The sequence below is a fragment of the Sander vitreus genome, chromosome 20, assembly GCF_031162955.1.
Source record: "Sander vitreus isolate 19-12246 chromosome 20, sanVit1, whole genome shotgun sequence".
Taxonomy (NCBI): Eukaryota; Metazoa; Chordata; class Actinopteri; order Perciformes; family Percidae; genus Sander; species Sander vitreus.
This window is the reverse complement of record NC_135874.1, coordinates 7,714,725-7,733,437: the sequence shown is the minus strand read 5'-3', so window position 1 is coordinate 7,733,437 and position 18,713 is coordinate 7,714,725. Positions and strand designations below refer to the sequence as shown.

The 18,713-nt window shown below is 39.5% G+C and overlaps 1 protein-coding gene across 1 annotated transcript in view; it reads left to right on the top strand.

The window, feature by feature from the left end:
* The first annotated feature begins 1,111 nt into the window (after positions 1–1,111).
* Positions 1,112–18,713, top strand: part of syne1b (spectrin repeat containing, nuclear envelope 1b) — an 82,615-nt gene continuing 65,013 nt past the window's right edge. The window contains exons 1-14 of the mRNA XM_078277361.1: positions 1,112–1,426; positions 9,020–9,081; positions 11,674–11,769; positions 12,919–13,002; positions 13,931–14,023; positions 14,341–14,519; positions 14,684–14,880; positions 15,566–15,675; positions 16,585–16,692; positions 16,803–16,940; positions 17,359–17,523; positions 17,664–17,776; positions 17,971–18,139; positions 18,239–18,335. Of these exons, the coding sequence (XP_078133487.1) occupies positions 1,360–1,426; positions 9,020–9,081; positions 11,674–11,769; positions 12,919–13,002; positions 13,931–14,023; positions 14,341–14,519; positions 14,684–14,880; positions 15,566–15,675; positions 16,585–16,692; positions 16,803–16,940; positions 17,359–17,523; positions 17,664–17,776; positions 17,971–18,139; positions 18,239–18,335 (1,678 nt within the window). The 5' untranslated portion in view covers positions 1,112–1,359. The remainder of the gene's footprint in view (positions 1,427–9,019; positions 9,082–11,673; positions 11,770–12,918; positions 13,003–13,930; positions 14,024–14,340; positions 14,520–14,683; positions 14,881–15,565; positions 15,676–16,584; positions 16,693–16,802; positions 16,941–17,358; positions 17,524–17,663; positions 17,777–17,970; positions 18,140–18,238; positions 18,336–18,713) is intronic.

Below are 18,713 nucleotides of genomic sequence, written 5' to 3'. Positions count from 1 at the left end.
CTATAAGTTAGCAGTTTGCAGGCCACGACGAAATATTAACTCTTTATTTTAACATTTCTATACACACTAGTCACTAACCATTTAACTTGTATGAAGTTAAATGACATACATATAGCCTAATACATGGTTATCCAATTACTTGTCTGTTAATGATAACTTTGTGGTTTTGTATTGCTTATCTTTGTTATCTTTGTGTAGCTCTTTCTGTATTTATATTCGTTACTTCCTGAACATTTCTTACTGGCACTTCTTGAGAGCTAATGATAGCCAATTCAATCAAATGCCTTGCGTGTGTCAGCATACTTGCATTTTAGCATCAGTTAAGTTTATTATGAGTCTCACTTTTCATGTAAGCAATACATTGATTGACAGGTAATAATATCTTAAATATTGTGTAATTTGCCTGTTCTTCAGCACTTGTAGCCTTTGAAAACATAATAGGATCAGACATTTGGATAATTTTACAGGCCCTTTTCACAATGGACATATATATATATATATATATATATATATATATATATATATATATATATATATATATATATATATATATATTATTAGCATCTGTTTTAAGCCATGACAATGTGACTTTGAGCCAGCATGCACAATACCAGGACCCTGATCCTGAAGAAGTTTTAGCCATCATTGTGTACTGTATATTTTGTGGTACATTGATTAGTTCTTGTGATATCATGTGACAAAACAACACAAAGACATACTTACTTAAATACATGGGAAACTCACTGAAAACAGGGATATGCAAACAATATGGAGGGTAACAAAAAGTTGTAGTAAAAAAACAAAAAAAAACAAAATTGCAACCAAGAAGTAAAAACAACATTAAAAACAATGAAAACTTGAATAAAAGCATGATAGTGTAATGTTTCAATAATTTATGTAAACTGTGAGACACTTATCACTTCTATGGTACAAAGTAACTAAAAGTGGAGTTACCTAGGGTGGTCTTAAGGCATTCAACATGAATATGTGCTTAAAAGAAAGTTAAACAGTTTATTTGGTCCCAAAAGGAGGCCTATAAACATTTGATAAGTTTAGAAACGGTAAGCAGTGTAGTAAAATAATTGCTTGACAATAGGTGTGGCCTCAGTTGAAACCCTCTGACTTCTCTTTTGCAGCCATTGAATGGAAGAAGTGCTTCTATTGGACAGTAAACCTACTGTCCCTGCATGAAACCTGAGATTCAATTGGACCTGGTCCTGCAGTGAAATTAGAAAGAGAGAGAGAGAGAAGGAGAGCGAGGGAGGGGCAAAGGGGATGTCCCACTCAGGACGGTTGTGAAGGATCTTCTGCCGTCAGCATCAGTAACCCAACTTGTCATTACAGCTGCGGCGAGACGACATGGCCTCTCCAAGGCACTTCGGTCGACCGTCTGTGGACATCGCGAATGTGATGCAAAAACTGCAGGGTAAGTGTCATTCTTTTGCTCAGCTGGCTTACGGACAAAACACTCTCCTCCTGCACTGCTGCACAGTAATATTGTGCTGATTCAATGCCTGGGCTGCGTGCCCTTCTGAAGTTTTCCAGCTTCTGCAAGGCAGGATGCTCACACACACACACACACACACACACACACACACACACACACACACACACACACACACACACACACACACACATGCCTCCACACCCACACCACACACTCATTTACTTACATAGGAGCATTTAGGCATAGAGTTAGAAGCATATTGTTAAAATTAAACTATTTTACCTTATTGCTTACTAAGATTATGATTCTCCGTGTACCTCATTTTTCTTGTCTCTCTGAATTCTGCGTGGCTGGTAAAGACATAAACAGTAATGGAATGTGCACAAATTGCAATATATAGTATAATTTTGAATACTTAAAAAGTGATAAGTTACAGTCCTACATTGTGTAACTGGCCTGTTCTCGAGCACTTCTAGCCTTTGAAAGCATAATAGAATCACACATTTGGGTAAGTTGATTTAAAGTGCACATGGTCTTTTTTGTCACCAGTTTTATGTTTTCCAATAGCACATAATCTTATTTGGAATAATAACAAAATTCATTCTTGTGATATCTTGTGACCAAACTACAAAAAGACATACTACATTGTTGGCAGGCCTAGATCGAGTAATTAAGAACTTATTTAAAGAAAACATGATTTGTTTTATTCTGTTAATATTGTGAAACGCCAAATGTGTTGCAAAGAGGCATGCATTTTAACATCATGTCATTATTCAAGCATCAGCGTGACCTTGTCGCTACTAAAAAGAACTTAATGCTTTTTGGACACATTCTTTTTTCAAGGAATAAGCTAATCTTTTGTTTGATCCCTTCTGAGAATGTTTTTATTCAAGACTTAGGTTAAAAGTTAGCTCCTTCATTTAGTTCTTTGAGGCAGGCCAGAGATAATCAGAAACATTTAATCTGGTTTAAGTTTTGACATGGGATACTGAATCACAACAATGGTGGTTTCATGAATGCACAGACAATGAACTGAACAAGACTAAAACCTGACACCCTTTCTGCCCTTGGTAAGAGAATAGATCGATAGTGGGAGTCTCTTTTTGTTGGTGCCCCCCTTTATTACAGAGCATCAGGCCACTGCCATCACTAAACAAGTCTGGTCGATGCTGGCATCCACCTCCGCTCAGTGTAGATGTATTTCTGGAAGTACAGTTTAACAACAATTTTGACACATTATAGCTTGTTACCATAGCGACTGTTATGAAACATTTGTCTGTGGTTGTCCAATGGTGCCCAGTTCCTGCTGTAGAGAGACTTTGTTTCCTGTGCATTGCACAGCTATTTACATACACTTGATATCAATAGATATTCTAAGCACAGTGAGGGTGAAATGTGTCATGACAAAGAGCATCTGCCATTTGGGTGTTATTCACTCATACTCATACATACTCAGACATGCCCTGGAATGAAGTGCTAAATAACTTATAAAGCATCTTTAAGTCTCTCTAAGTAGATCTTTTCTCTTGTTAATGCTGTATAGTGTAAGTGATAGACACAAACTACACCTCTTCTTAGCTGCTGCTGAAAAAAAAGAACAGATTTCAAAATGATTTAAAAAAATAAATAATAGAAACACAGAGAGATGCAATTGCTAAATGTATCTCTCTGACCTATCAAAATCAGAAAAATCAAGTAGCTTTTATACTGAATGGGGGAAATTCAGCTGAACAGTGCACAAATGGCATAATCTGCAATGCAAAGTGCGTGTGTCATGACAGAAAGTGGAACTTGGTGTCAAGTCACACTTGGAAGAATTGTGCCAGTGGTTTAAGGTGCTCTGTAGATGGCAGGCGGCAAGGTAGTCTGGGCTTTTCTGCTGTTAATCAAACGCAGCTTCCTGTCATTAAAGGCACCCTGCAGAGAGGGTTACTGCAGACTCACTTTGACTCAAGCAACAGTCCATCTGGGTGGATCAATTATTGACACCAACTAATCTGAAGTCTTGTGAATGCATCTTGCTAGTGTTGATTGTATTAGTCTACATTATTTAATAAAACAGATTTGTGAAGAAACCTCCTAAACGTATGAACAACCAATCAACCAAAGCAAAAATACTTGTTGCTGTGCCACCATGCCATCGTAATATTCGTCTGTTTGATTTCAGCGCCATTATAAGAGCACAGTGTAGCAAAACCTTGCGGCCTTAAATGCCCTCAGGGTACAATTGATGTCTAGTAGTTGCCTGGTGGAGTGTGCGTGACAAGCGGGTTGCTCTCATTATGCCTGGGTTTCTGTGGGTTTCACTAGTTGAGAGACTGTGTGTCAAACAGGATATGAAGAAACACAGCTAGTATAGGGTTTGCGGTAACATCTCATACATGTAGTGTGGTGAATCACCTACCTGATCACATACTGACAAATAAAAGCCTATTGATGTAGAATATCTCTTTAATGGTTACATTTTTAAATGTTTCTCTCATTTCCATTAAAGGTGCTGTAGGTAGGATTGGGAAGATTCAGGACTTGTGAAAATGTGAACATCGACAACTTCTCAGTCCCTCCCCTCTTTCCGCAAAAGCCCAAACGGTCTCCTAAGCCCCTCCCCCCACAAGGGAGAATGAATGCGTGTGCATGAGCAGTTATTGACGCGCAGTTAGACCCCCCCCCCTGGCCCTGATTGGTGCATCTGAACAGGGAGCTGTGGATTTTTACAAATCACACTACAGGCTGTAGGTGGTGCCAGAGGAGCCAGATTTTTTTTTTTTTAATTACCTGCTTCATGTAGTTCTACTGGAACATAAGGTCAGTTTCAGCAAATATGACAGAAAGTTAGTTTTATAAGTCTTACCTACTGCCCCTTTTAAATATGAAATGTTAAGTAGGTTTCAGCCTCTTTGCTTCCTGCGATAAATAATCAAGTGACACAACATGAAAGAGAAAAACATGGGGCTGCAACAAACAGTTATATTCTCAATTAATGGATAATTTTGTTTAAGCTAGAGAATGTCAAACAATAGTGATAAAATGCCCATCACATCTCTTTCGGATCCAAGGTGACATCTTCAAATGTTTTGTTTAGCCTGAGCAACAGTCCAAAACCCCAAAACATTGAGTTTACAATGAGACACAAGGAATCCTCACAAGAAACTGGAGCCAGTAAATGTTTGGCTTTTTTGCTTAAATAATGACTGAAACTATGAATCAATCATCAAAAAAGCTGCCCGTTAATTTTCTGTCTATCAACCAAAATGCCTCCTTACTCTGCACATGCAGCCAGTAACACAAGATTACAGCTGTGTCGTAAACGGTCACAAGCTAAAACATAGTGGTAGAGCACACCCATTGTTAGAAATGTGTTCACTAAGGGGGCGGAGTATTTACATCATGGTTGGAGTAAAACAAAGACAAGCATGAATGGTGTCAGCTGTAAGAGATGCTTCTACTCTACAGTGTCAGCAACAGCTGCCAGGGACAGACAGCCATCACACTGATATGATCTCACAAGCGGAGGGCCTAATTGACTGTTTTCAATACTAATTATTGCAGAAGGATAGTGGTTTGCAACATTTATTTTGTTTTTTATTATTGGATTACAGTATTGTCATGTTGTTTTGAAGACCAGGAAACCTTTCATAAGTAAGCGCTCTGTATCAAGCAACACCGGATAGACCGCTACAGAATAGTTTTTTTGTCCTGCCTGATTGTTGTTGGCCTGTCAGAGCTAAAGTAAGGCTGCTCTCAACTAAATGGAACAACAACAACAGGGTGAGTGGGCTTTTACAGTGCTCCCAGGTGACCAACACAGGCCAATGAAGCCAAGCACATACAGTACAGTATTGCCAAAGCTATCATCTGTCCTAAGATCACCTTAAGTACTCCATTACTCATGTGGATTGCAGATGCTTTAGTGGTTTGATGCTCTACGTGGTTTGTTGCTGGAGCTATCCACTTTTAATTGCCACTTAGCTACTAGTACTACATCAGACCTAATTAAATCAGTTGACTAAGACATTATGACTCAATGATGGGGAGCTGTTTTACATAAGGATTTCATGCTTGTCAGAGTTAGTATATCCAGGCCTGACCTCCATACGTACACCTTATTACACAAACTCAGACTCTGGACAGCTCCTCAATAGCTGGATGGATTTGAGACTAAGCAGCTGGAATATCAGGACTTCAAGTTATCATTTACAAGTTTGTTTTTTTAATTCATGTGTTATTTTTCTTCCTTTTTATTTCCTCAAAAGTGTTTTTAGGGCTGGGATTTCATCTTTGAAAAAAAGAAAGTTGAACCTTGTGTTGTGAATTTGTCAACACATATTTTTTCCAAGGTTTAAGAATAAACCTTCAAGCTCAAGATTGTACCAATTTTTGACTATTTTATTTAGGCACAGTACAGCTGCTTGTGTTTAGACAACATTCAACATTTGGGAACTTTGACTTATAAAATAGTTTTTTAGAAAAAAACGGGTTTATATATTGAAAAAGTAAGGTATCAAAAAACATATTGTTTCAGTATCAGGAGCAAAATGCAGGTTTTGGTGCTAGTAATGAAATATTTCTAATGATATCTAGCCCTAGTTGCCTCTGGTGGAAACAAAAACACATGAGTTCCTTTGCAGCAGGATTTTCCTGGGTTGGACCTACGTGGCATGAGGCGTTTAGAATAGCAAAGTAAAAGCTTTAGTTAAAAGGTTATAGGTTAACTCACTATTCTGAACAGAGAAGCAAAACAAAACAATAACCTTTTACCATCCACTGTTCTGCTTTTGGGACATCAGCACTCTTTTTAGGACTGTTTTAAAGTGAACATGAACATGTTGTAAACGTATCAGTAGAGTAGACTTGACGTAGACGTTATTATTGGTCATTTTCAAAGAAAATACCCTGGCATAAAAATAGTACAGGTACCATTCACTGCGGAGTATACTACGCCCTAAATATATGTTGTTTCCAGGTGGTTGGGTGTTGAAGGGTTTAAAAATGCTCTAAAAATATGAAAATGGTTTTGATTACAATTAATTACAGGGTTAATCTTTAACCTTTTTGGTGTGGGACTTAGCTGCTCATAAATTGCTGTGCATTAATTGCAGTGTCTCAACAAACTCATTGTTCTCATTGTACGCAGCTGTCAACATTATTTAAATCGTGCTACTTTTAACCTTGTGCTGTTTTGACGTAAAAGGGAGAGAAAAAAAAAATCAATTTTCACCCAAATAGCTTTTCTGGGACAGTTCCACTAGCAGTCTATAGAGCAGTAATAATAGAATCACAAGCTCAGGCCTATTTTTAGTATATCAGAAGCTTTTAGTATGCCGGTGGTCTTGAAAGAAAAAAGGGATTTTTCTGCAAGAGAAGATAAGCTATCAAGTATCATACTTATTCACTGCTGTGTGTTATATTCAAGAGTGAAGTAGTAGTGCAGTAGAAAAAGACTTGTGGTCAAAGCTGAAGTGGTTCTGCTGGGTCTTACAGGACAAAAATGTTCATGCTTTAGAGCTTTTACATGATACTGTGTGTGCACTGGGAATCCCGGGGTGGGTGTGTCTGCTTTGTCATCACAATAGCATTGACACAGAGAGAGAGAGCGAGAGAGAGAGAGAGAGCAGCTGGTGGATGTCGTTCACCAGCCTCAGCATTAATTATTAAGATTTGTTGCACCATGGTGAGCTTTGTGCAGCAGTCTTTTAATTTTGTTCTGGTCTATTTAATCAATAGGCCTACAGGGACTTCATCTGATTTTACAGACAAAATAAGAATAAAAAAAAGCAAATTTGAAAGGTACATTTTTACATTTCCTTGGACATTGAAATGCTTTTTTTTAACTGTGTCAATCTCATAGAAGATTAGACAAATCTTATAGGCAAACACAGGGTCATACACACACATACAGATACGCATAAATCAGGATAATGACATCACAGACTCCCACATGCTGATTGGTGGAGCCATGCTTCTAACTGATCTCTCTCCAGCCTCAGACGGTATGATGATACAGCGAGGCAGTGCAGCGGGGGCTGTGCACATCCACACAGGCATGGCTCCTCTGGATGGGAAAAGCACAGGAAGATGGCAGGATGTGATTGTAAATGACCCGATCCATTAGAGTTTTCTTCTCCATCTGTGCGTGTGTGTCTATGTGTGTGTGTGCGTGTCTGTGTGGGAGAGTGTCAAGGAGGAGGGGTAGTTTTCATCACAGCCTACAGCAGCTCTTTTGCTTTCACCAGGGAAACCAGGCAGCCAGATCTGTTTTGCTTCCTGCTGGAAAGAAAAGGGAAAGGACAGGACAGTGTGTTGTGTGCCAGTTTCTCAACAGTGGATCTTATTTTCACACATACATACAGTACATGTACGCTGGAACTCATGAAAGGCAAAAGGAGAGACTTGGAGAGTGGGGTGTAGAATGGCTCACTATAAGGATGTATCTGTCAGAAAGACTTCTTTAAATCTGGTGACCGGATTTTTTCAGTATCTACGTGGTAAGTAGGGCAACAGCACCCTTCACCTCTCATCTGTGTGCACATATGCAGCTAATCTGCGATTATAACTGGAGAAATAACAGATGCTAATGGTTTGTAGGTGAATATATGCTACATGAACTAGTTACAGTGTCATGCTGCACAAACACAGCTGTATGTGTGTTGCATCTGTGTGTGTTTGTGTGTATCTGTATGTGTGTGCTATGCTTCAGTGGGCATCCCCCGTGCATCAGTGATGAAGCATTAGCCTGTGGGTTAACTCAATGCCTTTGCTCCCTGTATAGTGTTCGCATTGCTTCCTTGAACACGTGACCACTGTCTATATCTCTAAGGGTGGATGTTTAAAAATGGCTACTCTGTGCAGTGTGCAGCACTAGCCTACTGCCATGCGTGACAGGGTGTTAGAAATCGTTTTGTTATACATGCTGCATAATGCATTAAGCATTGTGACTGAATATATTAATAGACCACAAAAGAGGCTGGGGGGTGACCAAAACAATCACACATTTTATTACTGAACACAGGGGGCTTGGGGGATGTGTTGGCAGAAATTTCCTCCCCACTCATTCTCTAATCCCCTTGTATGACCTCTTTTTGAAAGCACTTCACAGGAGCATTGATTATACTAGCACCAGCCAGCTTGTGTTATTCACTTGCACAAATGTGTTTGGTGCAGGGTGCTGTAATGCTACTCAACATCCCAGAAGCAGTGTAAAATGATGTACTATGAGTCTGGATAAAGTCGGATTCTGGCTGGGGGAGTCCTGCAAAGGCTATAACTGACAAAAGTTATACTGTAGTTAGGGGATTTATATTTAATGCATTTTATGATTCTGTGGTAGCTATAAACCCAACCATATCCATATCTAGAATCAGTTAGCAGCCACTTCTTTGCAAGAACAAATATGGAATCTCTGATCATAAAGTCCTACTGACTTGAGTGTATTCTCCCCATTTGGTTGTGTATCCTCTACAGTACGAATATCCCCAGCTCCTTTAGTCTGATGTATGGGCTTAACAGTCAACCGTCATGAGCATTTGGCGTCTTGTCGTGTATTGACATGCCCTCTGTGCCTTTCATTTTCAGACGAGCAGGAGGCAGTGCAGAAGAGAACCTTCACAAAATGGATCAACTCTCATTTAGCAAAGGTAAGTGTGAATTTCCATCCATGCTCGCCGCTGCTTACGCACTACGTGGCTATCATAAATATAAGGATTATAATAATAAGGATTTTATAAGCTCATCATGTAAAACAAATTGTCAAATATAGTTTGTAAGCGGTCCTATGACTATTTTAATGAGAGAGGCTTATGATGCTTTATTGCTTGTCGTTGTCATGTAGTTTTTCTTTGGCCTGTGGTATTTGAGGCTACTGAGCCGTTAACGCCTGTGGAGGGAACCGACTGCAAGATGTGCTTTTCCATGCAACAATTATGACACCTATTACCCTGCACAAGATAATTGAATGTATCCAGTTAACTGTAAATAATGACACATGTTATTTCTTAAGCATTTAAGATCAAATCATGTTTATAATGACAGTTTGCTAGATCTAATGATGGGGAGGGAACACCCACTACAGTATAGCTATGATTCTTCTGTTTTCCTGAGAGGAGAACCATTGAAATGGTCATGCAGTGTGTTGCTTTGCTGGAAAGATGAAACTTCCATACCTGAGCTCAGAGAGACATCTTCACAGTGCCGAACTGCAGTTCTGCTTTAAAGAAGCCCACAAGGGGCATTTATACTTGAGCTCAAAACTAGTGGAGTGTGTTTATGTGGACATATGGGAAGTATAATGGAATTATTTAGAAACTGGTGTGTGGGGTATGTGTTTGTTGTGTATTAGGTGTTTGTGTGTCCCCGCTGTGTAGGTATGTGTGTGGGTGTTTTGTTATTCGTGAGTGTGTGTATTTGTGGACAGGATTGGCTGGGATAGTGATGCAGTGTACAGATGGAGAACAAGAGGGTGAGGACAGTTCCCCGTAGGCAGTCGTCTGCTTCAGGTTCATGCATGTAAATTACATCAAATGAAACATGCTGTATCACATCACACTGTGACCCTAAAATAACAAACTGTGTTAGAGTATGCACACTAAAGTTTGGAATTCAGAATTAGTACTAAGTTATTTTTTGTGTGTGAGTGTAATCACTGCAGACACAGCAAAGTGTTAAACTAGTCATGCACCGCTAACAGGGGTTTAAGTCTGAAACCCGGCGAAGAGATTTAGTTTAGAGGGTTTTTTGTTGAGTCTGATCTTCCCACATTAGTTCAAAGCTTGGCTTCTAAAACTTTGAAAGAATCTCAGTTATGTGGTGGGCCAACGCAGAGACGCTTTGTTGGTCTATTCTTCATTATTCATGCACTGCGCTCAAGCTCACTCACTGTGCATACCAATAAGACTAATGTAGCATAAGCTACAACATGAAAAAAGAGCTCTCAAAAAAGTCATATTTACACTGTGGACAGCTGCCATACTGGCTTATTTAACTGGAAAGTTTACAGTAAATATGACTTTTCTTGTCAGTGCACGTAAGGTTTCTTGCAATTGTTTTGTGTGTGAATAATTGATGAATATTGGTCTGAATGTAATCTTCTGTTTATGGGTGAAAGTTTGTATTATCTAAGTTTGAACTTCCTCCAGTTGTCACACTTTCCCTTCAGCCTTTGTTTCCATTTCCTCTGATATTGTGTTAGGAAGCATCTTTCCAGTGATTTTCACAATTTTCCACTGTTAGGAGGTCTCATGTGACTCTGTTGCTCAGTAAATAATTTTCCAGGGTGGGAATGATTACCAAATGACCGAAGCTATTTTTGCGTGATTGTGCATATTAGCAGTTTAATTGGAGAAAAAAAACTGGTTTTAATCTGATTGGTAGGAATAGAGTAGTTAAAGATTCTTATAGTAAAATAGTATATTTAATTGACTCTCTTAACATATAACTGCATAACTGTGTGTCCAGTCATACAATACTAATGGACCTTTAGCTACAGGGTAATAGAACACTGCATGTTTTAGAACCAGTATTGGTCAGATATATCTCAAACAACTGATTATATTTAAATAGAAATGCGGCACGAACCATGACACGATCTTCTACAGTACTTTGGTGAGTGTACATGTACAGAATAACAGGACAGACGCTTGCCTCTTCACACTGCTATGCCCCAAATAGGCAGCCAACTGCATCCTGTCATGGAATATGTTGAGTTGTGAAATGGCCTGTATATGATGCCAAATAAAGAATACCCATGGTGAGCTATCCTTTTAATTAAAGCTTCACTCTGCTGAATAAATACACATCTGTTTCGTTTACTTATACAGTAATGCTTGTGTAACACAGTAGGTTATAACGCTGTCATTCATACAGCTCTGTAAATGTGTGACTATGATATCAGGAGACAGTCCAATTAGGGTTAAATGAGTACCATCGCCTCAGGACTGGGCACCAAGCCACTGCTAAGGAAAAGCACCATCTTTTCAGCTGCAGGGAGGCTCTGTGGTTGTTGCTAACAAGCCTGTTTCTCACAAACAGCATTTGGTTTCACTTCATCCCTGCATCCCTGCTAATGGATTAGAATACCAATGTCTTTTCACACTATAGAATTAACAATGCAACATTACTGGTTCAACATTTCATTGGTTTTCAAGGGTGATTCATTTCTAAATACAACAATTTTCATTTGTTGCCATGATTAGTTTTTGTGTTGTTAAAACTGTGTTTTTTTCCTCCTCCAGTATAAACCCCCACTGGAGGTTAATGACCTTTTTGAGGACATCAAAGATGGGGTGAAGCTTCTGGCTCTGTTGGAGGTTCTGTCTGGCCAAAGACTAGTAAGTAGATCTGATGACTTGTTTTTGCACAGGAAGGATTTAAACATGAATTGCATAGACATGTTGGGCCTGACTCTTACCTTACATATGCTTAAATTATTTTTGATGATTTACACTCTTGATTAAAGTGTGGATTTGTGAGCCACCCTGTATGACAGCCACTTGAATTTATGAATATGTAAATGAAGGCCTTTTTACCTACACAAGTCAACTTGTACATGAATGTGTTGATTCCCACCATTGAAAAAATTGCCTCATGGTCCCATTTATTTCATGATTTAAAACAAAACACACACACACACACACACACACACACACACACACACACACACACACACGCACTGGGGCAAGGAGACCTTTCATTGGTTCTTTCTAAGCGGACCGCAAGGCGGTGATTGGTGCAGCTACAGATGACGGATCTGTGATGACAGAGCCCATACGTTAAATATTGCTGTCAGGGTGTAAAGACCATTTCAACCAACCCTATCAACCCTGCTTTTAACCTTCAAAACAAGTATTCATGTTCAAACAGCCCTTTGAGGTAGTGTCCTCAAAATGTACAAATGTCTAAAGCGGTTCGAAACTTAAATTGGTCCCTGCAAAGATAACAACACAAGCCCACACACACACACACACACACACACACACACACACACACACACACACACACACACACATAAACACTGGCTCAGACTCTGATAAGGATTTAGTAATCAGACCTGTCTTGAAACAAACTGCCATGTCATTTGTAAAGCTGTTACTTGGCAAGTGATTCAGTTGTATGTCAATTACTGCTTTCCGGAGTGGACCCCTGCTGGTTTATATCAGCCAAATAATTCACATAGACAGACCTTATTGAAGCTAGTTCTAACTCACACTAGATTATTCTTTTTCTCTTAAAGCAGCTTTGGCTCACTAGTTAATTTATGTAAGAGAAGCCATGCTAATACTCCCAGGCCACTTTCACTATCTCACTCTGCAACTAGTGGCAAACATGACTAACCAATGTGAGCGTTTAAGTAGTAAAGTAGACATAATTAAACCATGTGCATTTCATTTCTTACTATGTTTCAAAGCATCAAATGGTTGAAGGAAGAAACGGAATTCTCGACTAGCTTGATTTTCACTTTCTGTCCTCTCTGTCTTAAGCCCTGTGAGCAAGGCCGCCAGCTGAAGAGGATCCACTGGGTCTCCAACATTGGCACAGCGCTCAAATTCCTCGAAGGCAGGAAGGTAAGCATTCAGTCATATCAGCAGTTTCACCTTTTGCATGAAAATGTTTTTCTACAACTCCATATCATACTAGAGAAAAACAGTGGCATGTCTTAAAGAAGTCCAGGGTGTGATTAAGAACTCACGAGAAAAAGCTGTTGATTAGATACATGTTAGTGCACATAAGGTCTGTAACATGCACTATGTTCAGAAAAGCAGCAGATGGAAATAGGAATTCTTGATTACATAACTCATCTCTAAATCCTTTGGCTCTATGAAGCCTGTGTCCCACTTTCATCCGTGTCCCCTGAGGACGGAGACTTACATTGTTGTGATCTCTCTCCCATCATGAATGCCTTCAGTCTGTGTATCGAGGATCTCCGGTCAGTCGCCATTAAACGCCCTGTGTGATCACATACTGTATGCATTCTTTTAATTTGATGCACGATGTGTACTAAGCAGCGCTTGGATACAACCATTCTGTTTCAATACATTTAGTAATTAAGCTTTTCTATTGACATGCATTTTGACTGGAACACTGGTTATTGATGTGTCTGTCTACAATTCGGAGCTGCTCAAATGTAGAGATGTAAACATGGCAAATTGTGGCAGTGGCCAATGCAAGGTTTGCAGTGCTGTGGTACCTCTGCTTTTCCTTTAATACCTAGTTGAACGCAACTGTCTTCTTCTTTCTGTTTTTCCTTCTGGTTCACTTCTCACTGTGGCTGTTTCTGCCTTCCTGGCTTGGCTGTATTACAGTACTTACCTGCATCAAAAACCTGACTTTGATGACTTTGAGCAACAACAACAAAGCTTGCAATATTTCTTTGGACAGTATGAACCTTCTCGGGGCTTCTGGGGGTGAAAATGCAAACAAGAAATCTCACTTTCAGCCTGTCTGCACTTGACTTATTTTCCAGACTAATCCTCTGTTTGTTTTTTGTTTCAGATCAAACTTGTTAACATTCATGCCACTGACATCGCAGATGGACGACCATCAATTGTTCTCGGGTTGATATGGACCATTATCCTCTATTTTCAGGTAATGCTTCATCTGATCCCTAAATCCTGAGAGTTTAATAACTGTGCTCACTCCAAGGTGAGTTGATGCCCTGAAAATAAACCCTGCACTTCACAAACTTCTGGACCAAATGTTTTTTGCTCAACATTTTGATCCAATGCTGATCTTTGTCTTGTCAAACCATTTCATAGCGTAATGTATGCATAAAACAGCCATCACTGCATAGTTTGCCACAAAATGATGATGTTGATTGCCAAGAAATACTGCCATTTTCTTTTTGTGTTGCCATGGTCACAATGCAACCTCTTCTTTTCCCATTGGTCTTGTTCTTCATTTAGATTGAGGAGTTAACCAGCAACCTGCCAGCCCTCCAGGCCCTGTCCAACAGCAACTCTTCGGTGGAGAGTTTAGCCAGCTCTGAAGCAGGAAGCCCTCCCATGAAGCGAAAGGTCGTTAACAAATTTCAGGGCAATGCCAAGAAGGCCATGCTCAGATGGGTGCAGTGCACAGCAGCCAAGTAAGTCACTTTCAAATGACCTTTTTTTGCCACGTGTTACAATATGTATATAGAAGTATAGATATATTTTCTATATACAGTATAAATAAGGTCTAGGGTATAGGATGTCTGTGTTCTTTCATAGGAATTTGCAAAACAACAATGCTCACGTATGTGTTTTTCAGGTATCATGGAATTGAGGTGAAGGACTTTGGTCCCAGCTGGCGCGATGGTGTTGCGTTCCAGTCGGTGGTGCACGCCATCAGGCCAGACCTGGTGGACATGGAGGTGGTGCGGAGCAGGAGCAACAGGGAGAATTTGGAGGAAGCCTTTGCACTTGCAGAAAATGAGCTGGGTATTCCCCGCCTGCTGGATCCAGAAGGTGCCCTTGACCTTTCCAACTGCTTGCTTTAAATATTCCAGTGTAGTAGACTATTCAGACAAGGTAGCATTGAATATGGGTGTTAAATAGGTAAGTCTTTTGACACATAGACATAAAAGCAGCAAATATGCAGTATTAATTCAATTATTGAAATGATGTTACTCTGTCAATCAATTCTGCATGAGTGTTTTGCCAACATGTTTGCTGAAAACACCAGTGAAACCCTCCAGAGGATTAAAATGCTGTGTGTCTTGTGGCTCTGAGTTTTAGTCTGTGGAAGTGAAGCAGCCTGCAGTGGCTCTGCAGTCCTGTCTTCACTAGTAGAGTCGTGATGCTTTAATGCACAAAGAGCTGCACTGAAACTTCTCTGCTTTTACGGGAGCTTAGCCCTGATTTCTAGAAACATCAGGTCAAGGATGAAGATGAAAGTAGACGTGTTTAATTAGCTGGCAGGCCTGCAGACATATATACCCTCTTGAGGATGCAAAATGTTTTGTTTTTTTAATGTCATATTGACTTAATACCAAATGTAATGGCTATGTCATACCTGTCCTGTTTTTGTAGAGCTATGAGGTCATGTTTAAATTGAAATACTGACATGATTTTTGAAGGCCTGAAAAATTTCAATTCTGCATCAGTATAAAGTTTCATCCAGCGCATCTTCTAATGTTTGTGTTGCTCTTAGATGTGGATGTAGACAAGCCAGATGAGAAATCCATCATGACATATGTGGCTCAGTTCCTCAAGCACTACCCAAACCCGCACCACTCTGAGACTGATGGACAGCAGGACGAGGTACTTAAAATGTTTAAAATGTTTGATATACTGTACAGTACATACACGGCAGTGATACATCAGGGATTATCAGGGGGAAAATATTGTTTTTATAACTAAATACTCTAGAATAGTGTTAATATGTGTTATTGTTTCAATAATTAAGTTGTATATATTGCTTCCATCCATATTTCTCAAAAATGAGTGCATCATTATTCAAAGAGAATGACCACATGCAGAGATCAACAGTATATGCTTAATGAAAACATGCTTTATCTGCTGCTGTGCTGTGATTGTTGTAAGCCTTCTTCATACTTGTCCATTTTATCACATTAAGCTCTCATGAATGAAAAAATGAACACAGACTTAATATAATCATCAACATTTTGTTTTCCATCTCCATCTACTTATTTTTTTATTTATTTTTTGCACATTAAGCTGCATCTTGGCTCAATTCCAACTTTTGCACTGTCAGTGCCAGTACTTCAGGTGAGAGTTCAGGTCATAGTGCTGCATGCTCTCTGTTTGGAGTGTATTTCCACCTCGCCCTAATCTCATTTTCCATCCACACTGCTTCTTTTTTTCCTCCTTGCTGTTCTAATGCATTGTGTGGTGTGTTTGCATCTCTTTGTGTGCCTTGCTGCTTTCCTGGATAGTTTGGTCCGCAAGATATAGAGCAAATGCTTGAGGTATGTCTCACTAAGTTAACAGACTAAATCAGAGGTTTGAAGAAGATGCTACAGTTCATACCCCTTTCCTTCTACCATGACTTATAAAACTAATCTGTGCTAAAACGTAGAGGTGGAGAAATAGAGAGGATTTTGTCTGTTTGGTGTGAGTTTCTCTACATATTGGCATGCTCATCTAAAAAAGGATTAAAATCTGTCTGTTTCTGTGACTCTAAGCTGCATATTCCCTGATTGTGAACAGAGAGAGGAGCGAAAGATGCTGAGAGAGCTGAAGGTGTTTTTAGATCAGCTGGAGAGAGATGTGCTGCGGGCCCAGGGAGCAGAGGGAAATCTCACTGACAAATATCAGGTTAATCAAGCCTGGAAAAACAAAGTGCATTGTTACGTAGCATTCTGCTTTGACAAAGACATTTATCAACTCTCACCACGTCTTTCTCATTTTATCCTTTTGTGTTGCAGGCATTTAAGAGCTTCCGTGTACAGTATGAAATGAAGAAAAAGCAGACAGATCCATTGCTGCAGCCAGTCCACAGAGACGGCAAGCTGTCCGTGGACCAAGCTCTGGTCAAACAGGCGTGGGACCGTGTCTCTGCCAGGGTAATTTTACTGCATACTTCTCCACAGCATGAATAATTTATAACCAAGCCACAAAGAAAGCTGAATTAATTATGATAATTAATCATACCTAGATTGTCCATTAGTTATTTGTCATTATGCTGTTTTTTGCTTGAAAATCACATTGCCATAGTGAAGGTATCATATGGGGAAAACACAATTTTGGGTGCCTCTGTTCACTGGCTGCCAGTGAAAGTTCAAAGTGTAATGGAACCATTTAAATACGAGTTTGTCCAGAGGAGAGGAGACGGAAACAGAGGAGCCTGCTCCTTTGGACATCCACAGCTCGTCCAGACTGGCATAAAACTCTTTTGTTTTGCTTGTGAACATGTGGAAATGTTTCGATCAGCGTAGCCTTCTCTGTGGTAAAGTGTTTTTTTTTAATGGATTTCAATTTCAGCTGCTGGACTGGCACATCCATCTGGACAAGTCCCTGCCTGGTCCTCTGGGAGTGATTGGAGCCTGGCTTCACAGGGCAGAGATGGCTCTGAGAGAGGACATTCCCATCCAACATGCTCATGAAGAGACAGCCAATGTTCTGCACAGAAAACTAGAGCAGCATAAGGTAACACAGCGCACCTTTAGTTTCAATGTGTTTGGATACCTACCATACTATTGCCATGGTAGGTATCCGAATCGTTTTATACAGGTGGCGTACACAGGAAGGCCAATGTGGCCATGATTATATGTGATTACATTTTGCAGGAGGTGTTAAAAAACCTGGAATCGCACAGACAAACCTTCCAGCAGATCCACAGAGACAGATCAGTAAATGGGGTACCTGTCCCACCTGAGCAGCTCCAAGATATGGCTGAACGGTAAGACCTTTAGCAGAATAATTACATTTATACAATATTTATGTACAGTTTCTCCTAAACAAATTTTAAAATTGAACATCAACTTGATGTTTACCAGTTGTTTAAGTAAAACATTTTCTGTGTTTGGTCTTCTGTTCCTCTTGTAAAAATCAAAGTAAAATGGAATGATTATTGAACATCTGTTTAATTTGCAGGTTCAATTTTGTGTCCACATCATCACACGCTCACTTGATTAAACTGGAATTCTGGGAAATGAAGTATCGGCTGATGGCATTTCTTATGTTGGCTGAGTCAAAGCTAAAGTCCTGGATCATTAAATATGGCAGACGGGACTCTGTTGAACTCCTGTTGCAAACCTACCTTGTAAGTGGAAATGATTGTTTTTATAGTTGCAGTATTTGAATGGCAACGTGCCTATCGGACTATTTAATCTGTATTTTCATGTTTGCCTTTCTATTCTAGACTTTTGTAGAAGGCCACCGGTTCTTTGAGCAGTATGAGATAATCTTCACTGGCCTCAGGCAAGCTGCAGAGGTGTATGTAAAGTCTGACAGTTCAAGTAAGACTTCTGTTTTTATTACCAATTTCTTTGTTAAGTATATATATATATATATATATATATATAATATATGTGTACATATATGAATTTGCTATGGCTCATGTTAAACAGCCTTATTATTGATTTAATGTTACAGGGTCTAAGACCTGTAACAAAGGTAAGTCTAAATACAGCCTGATAATCTTTAAAACCTTAACTTTGCCTGTTTCCTGAGCCGCTTCTTTCTGTAAATATGAGGGTGCACTTTTCTTTTCTAACATATGTTCAATCCCATAGAACAGAAAAATCATAATATTACATTGTGCATGAATATGTAACAATAATTGCATTAGTTAGCAATAATTAGCAATTAGCAATTTTAGCATGATCTTTCTGACC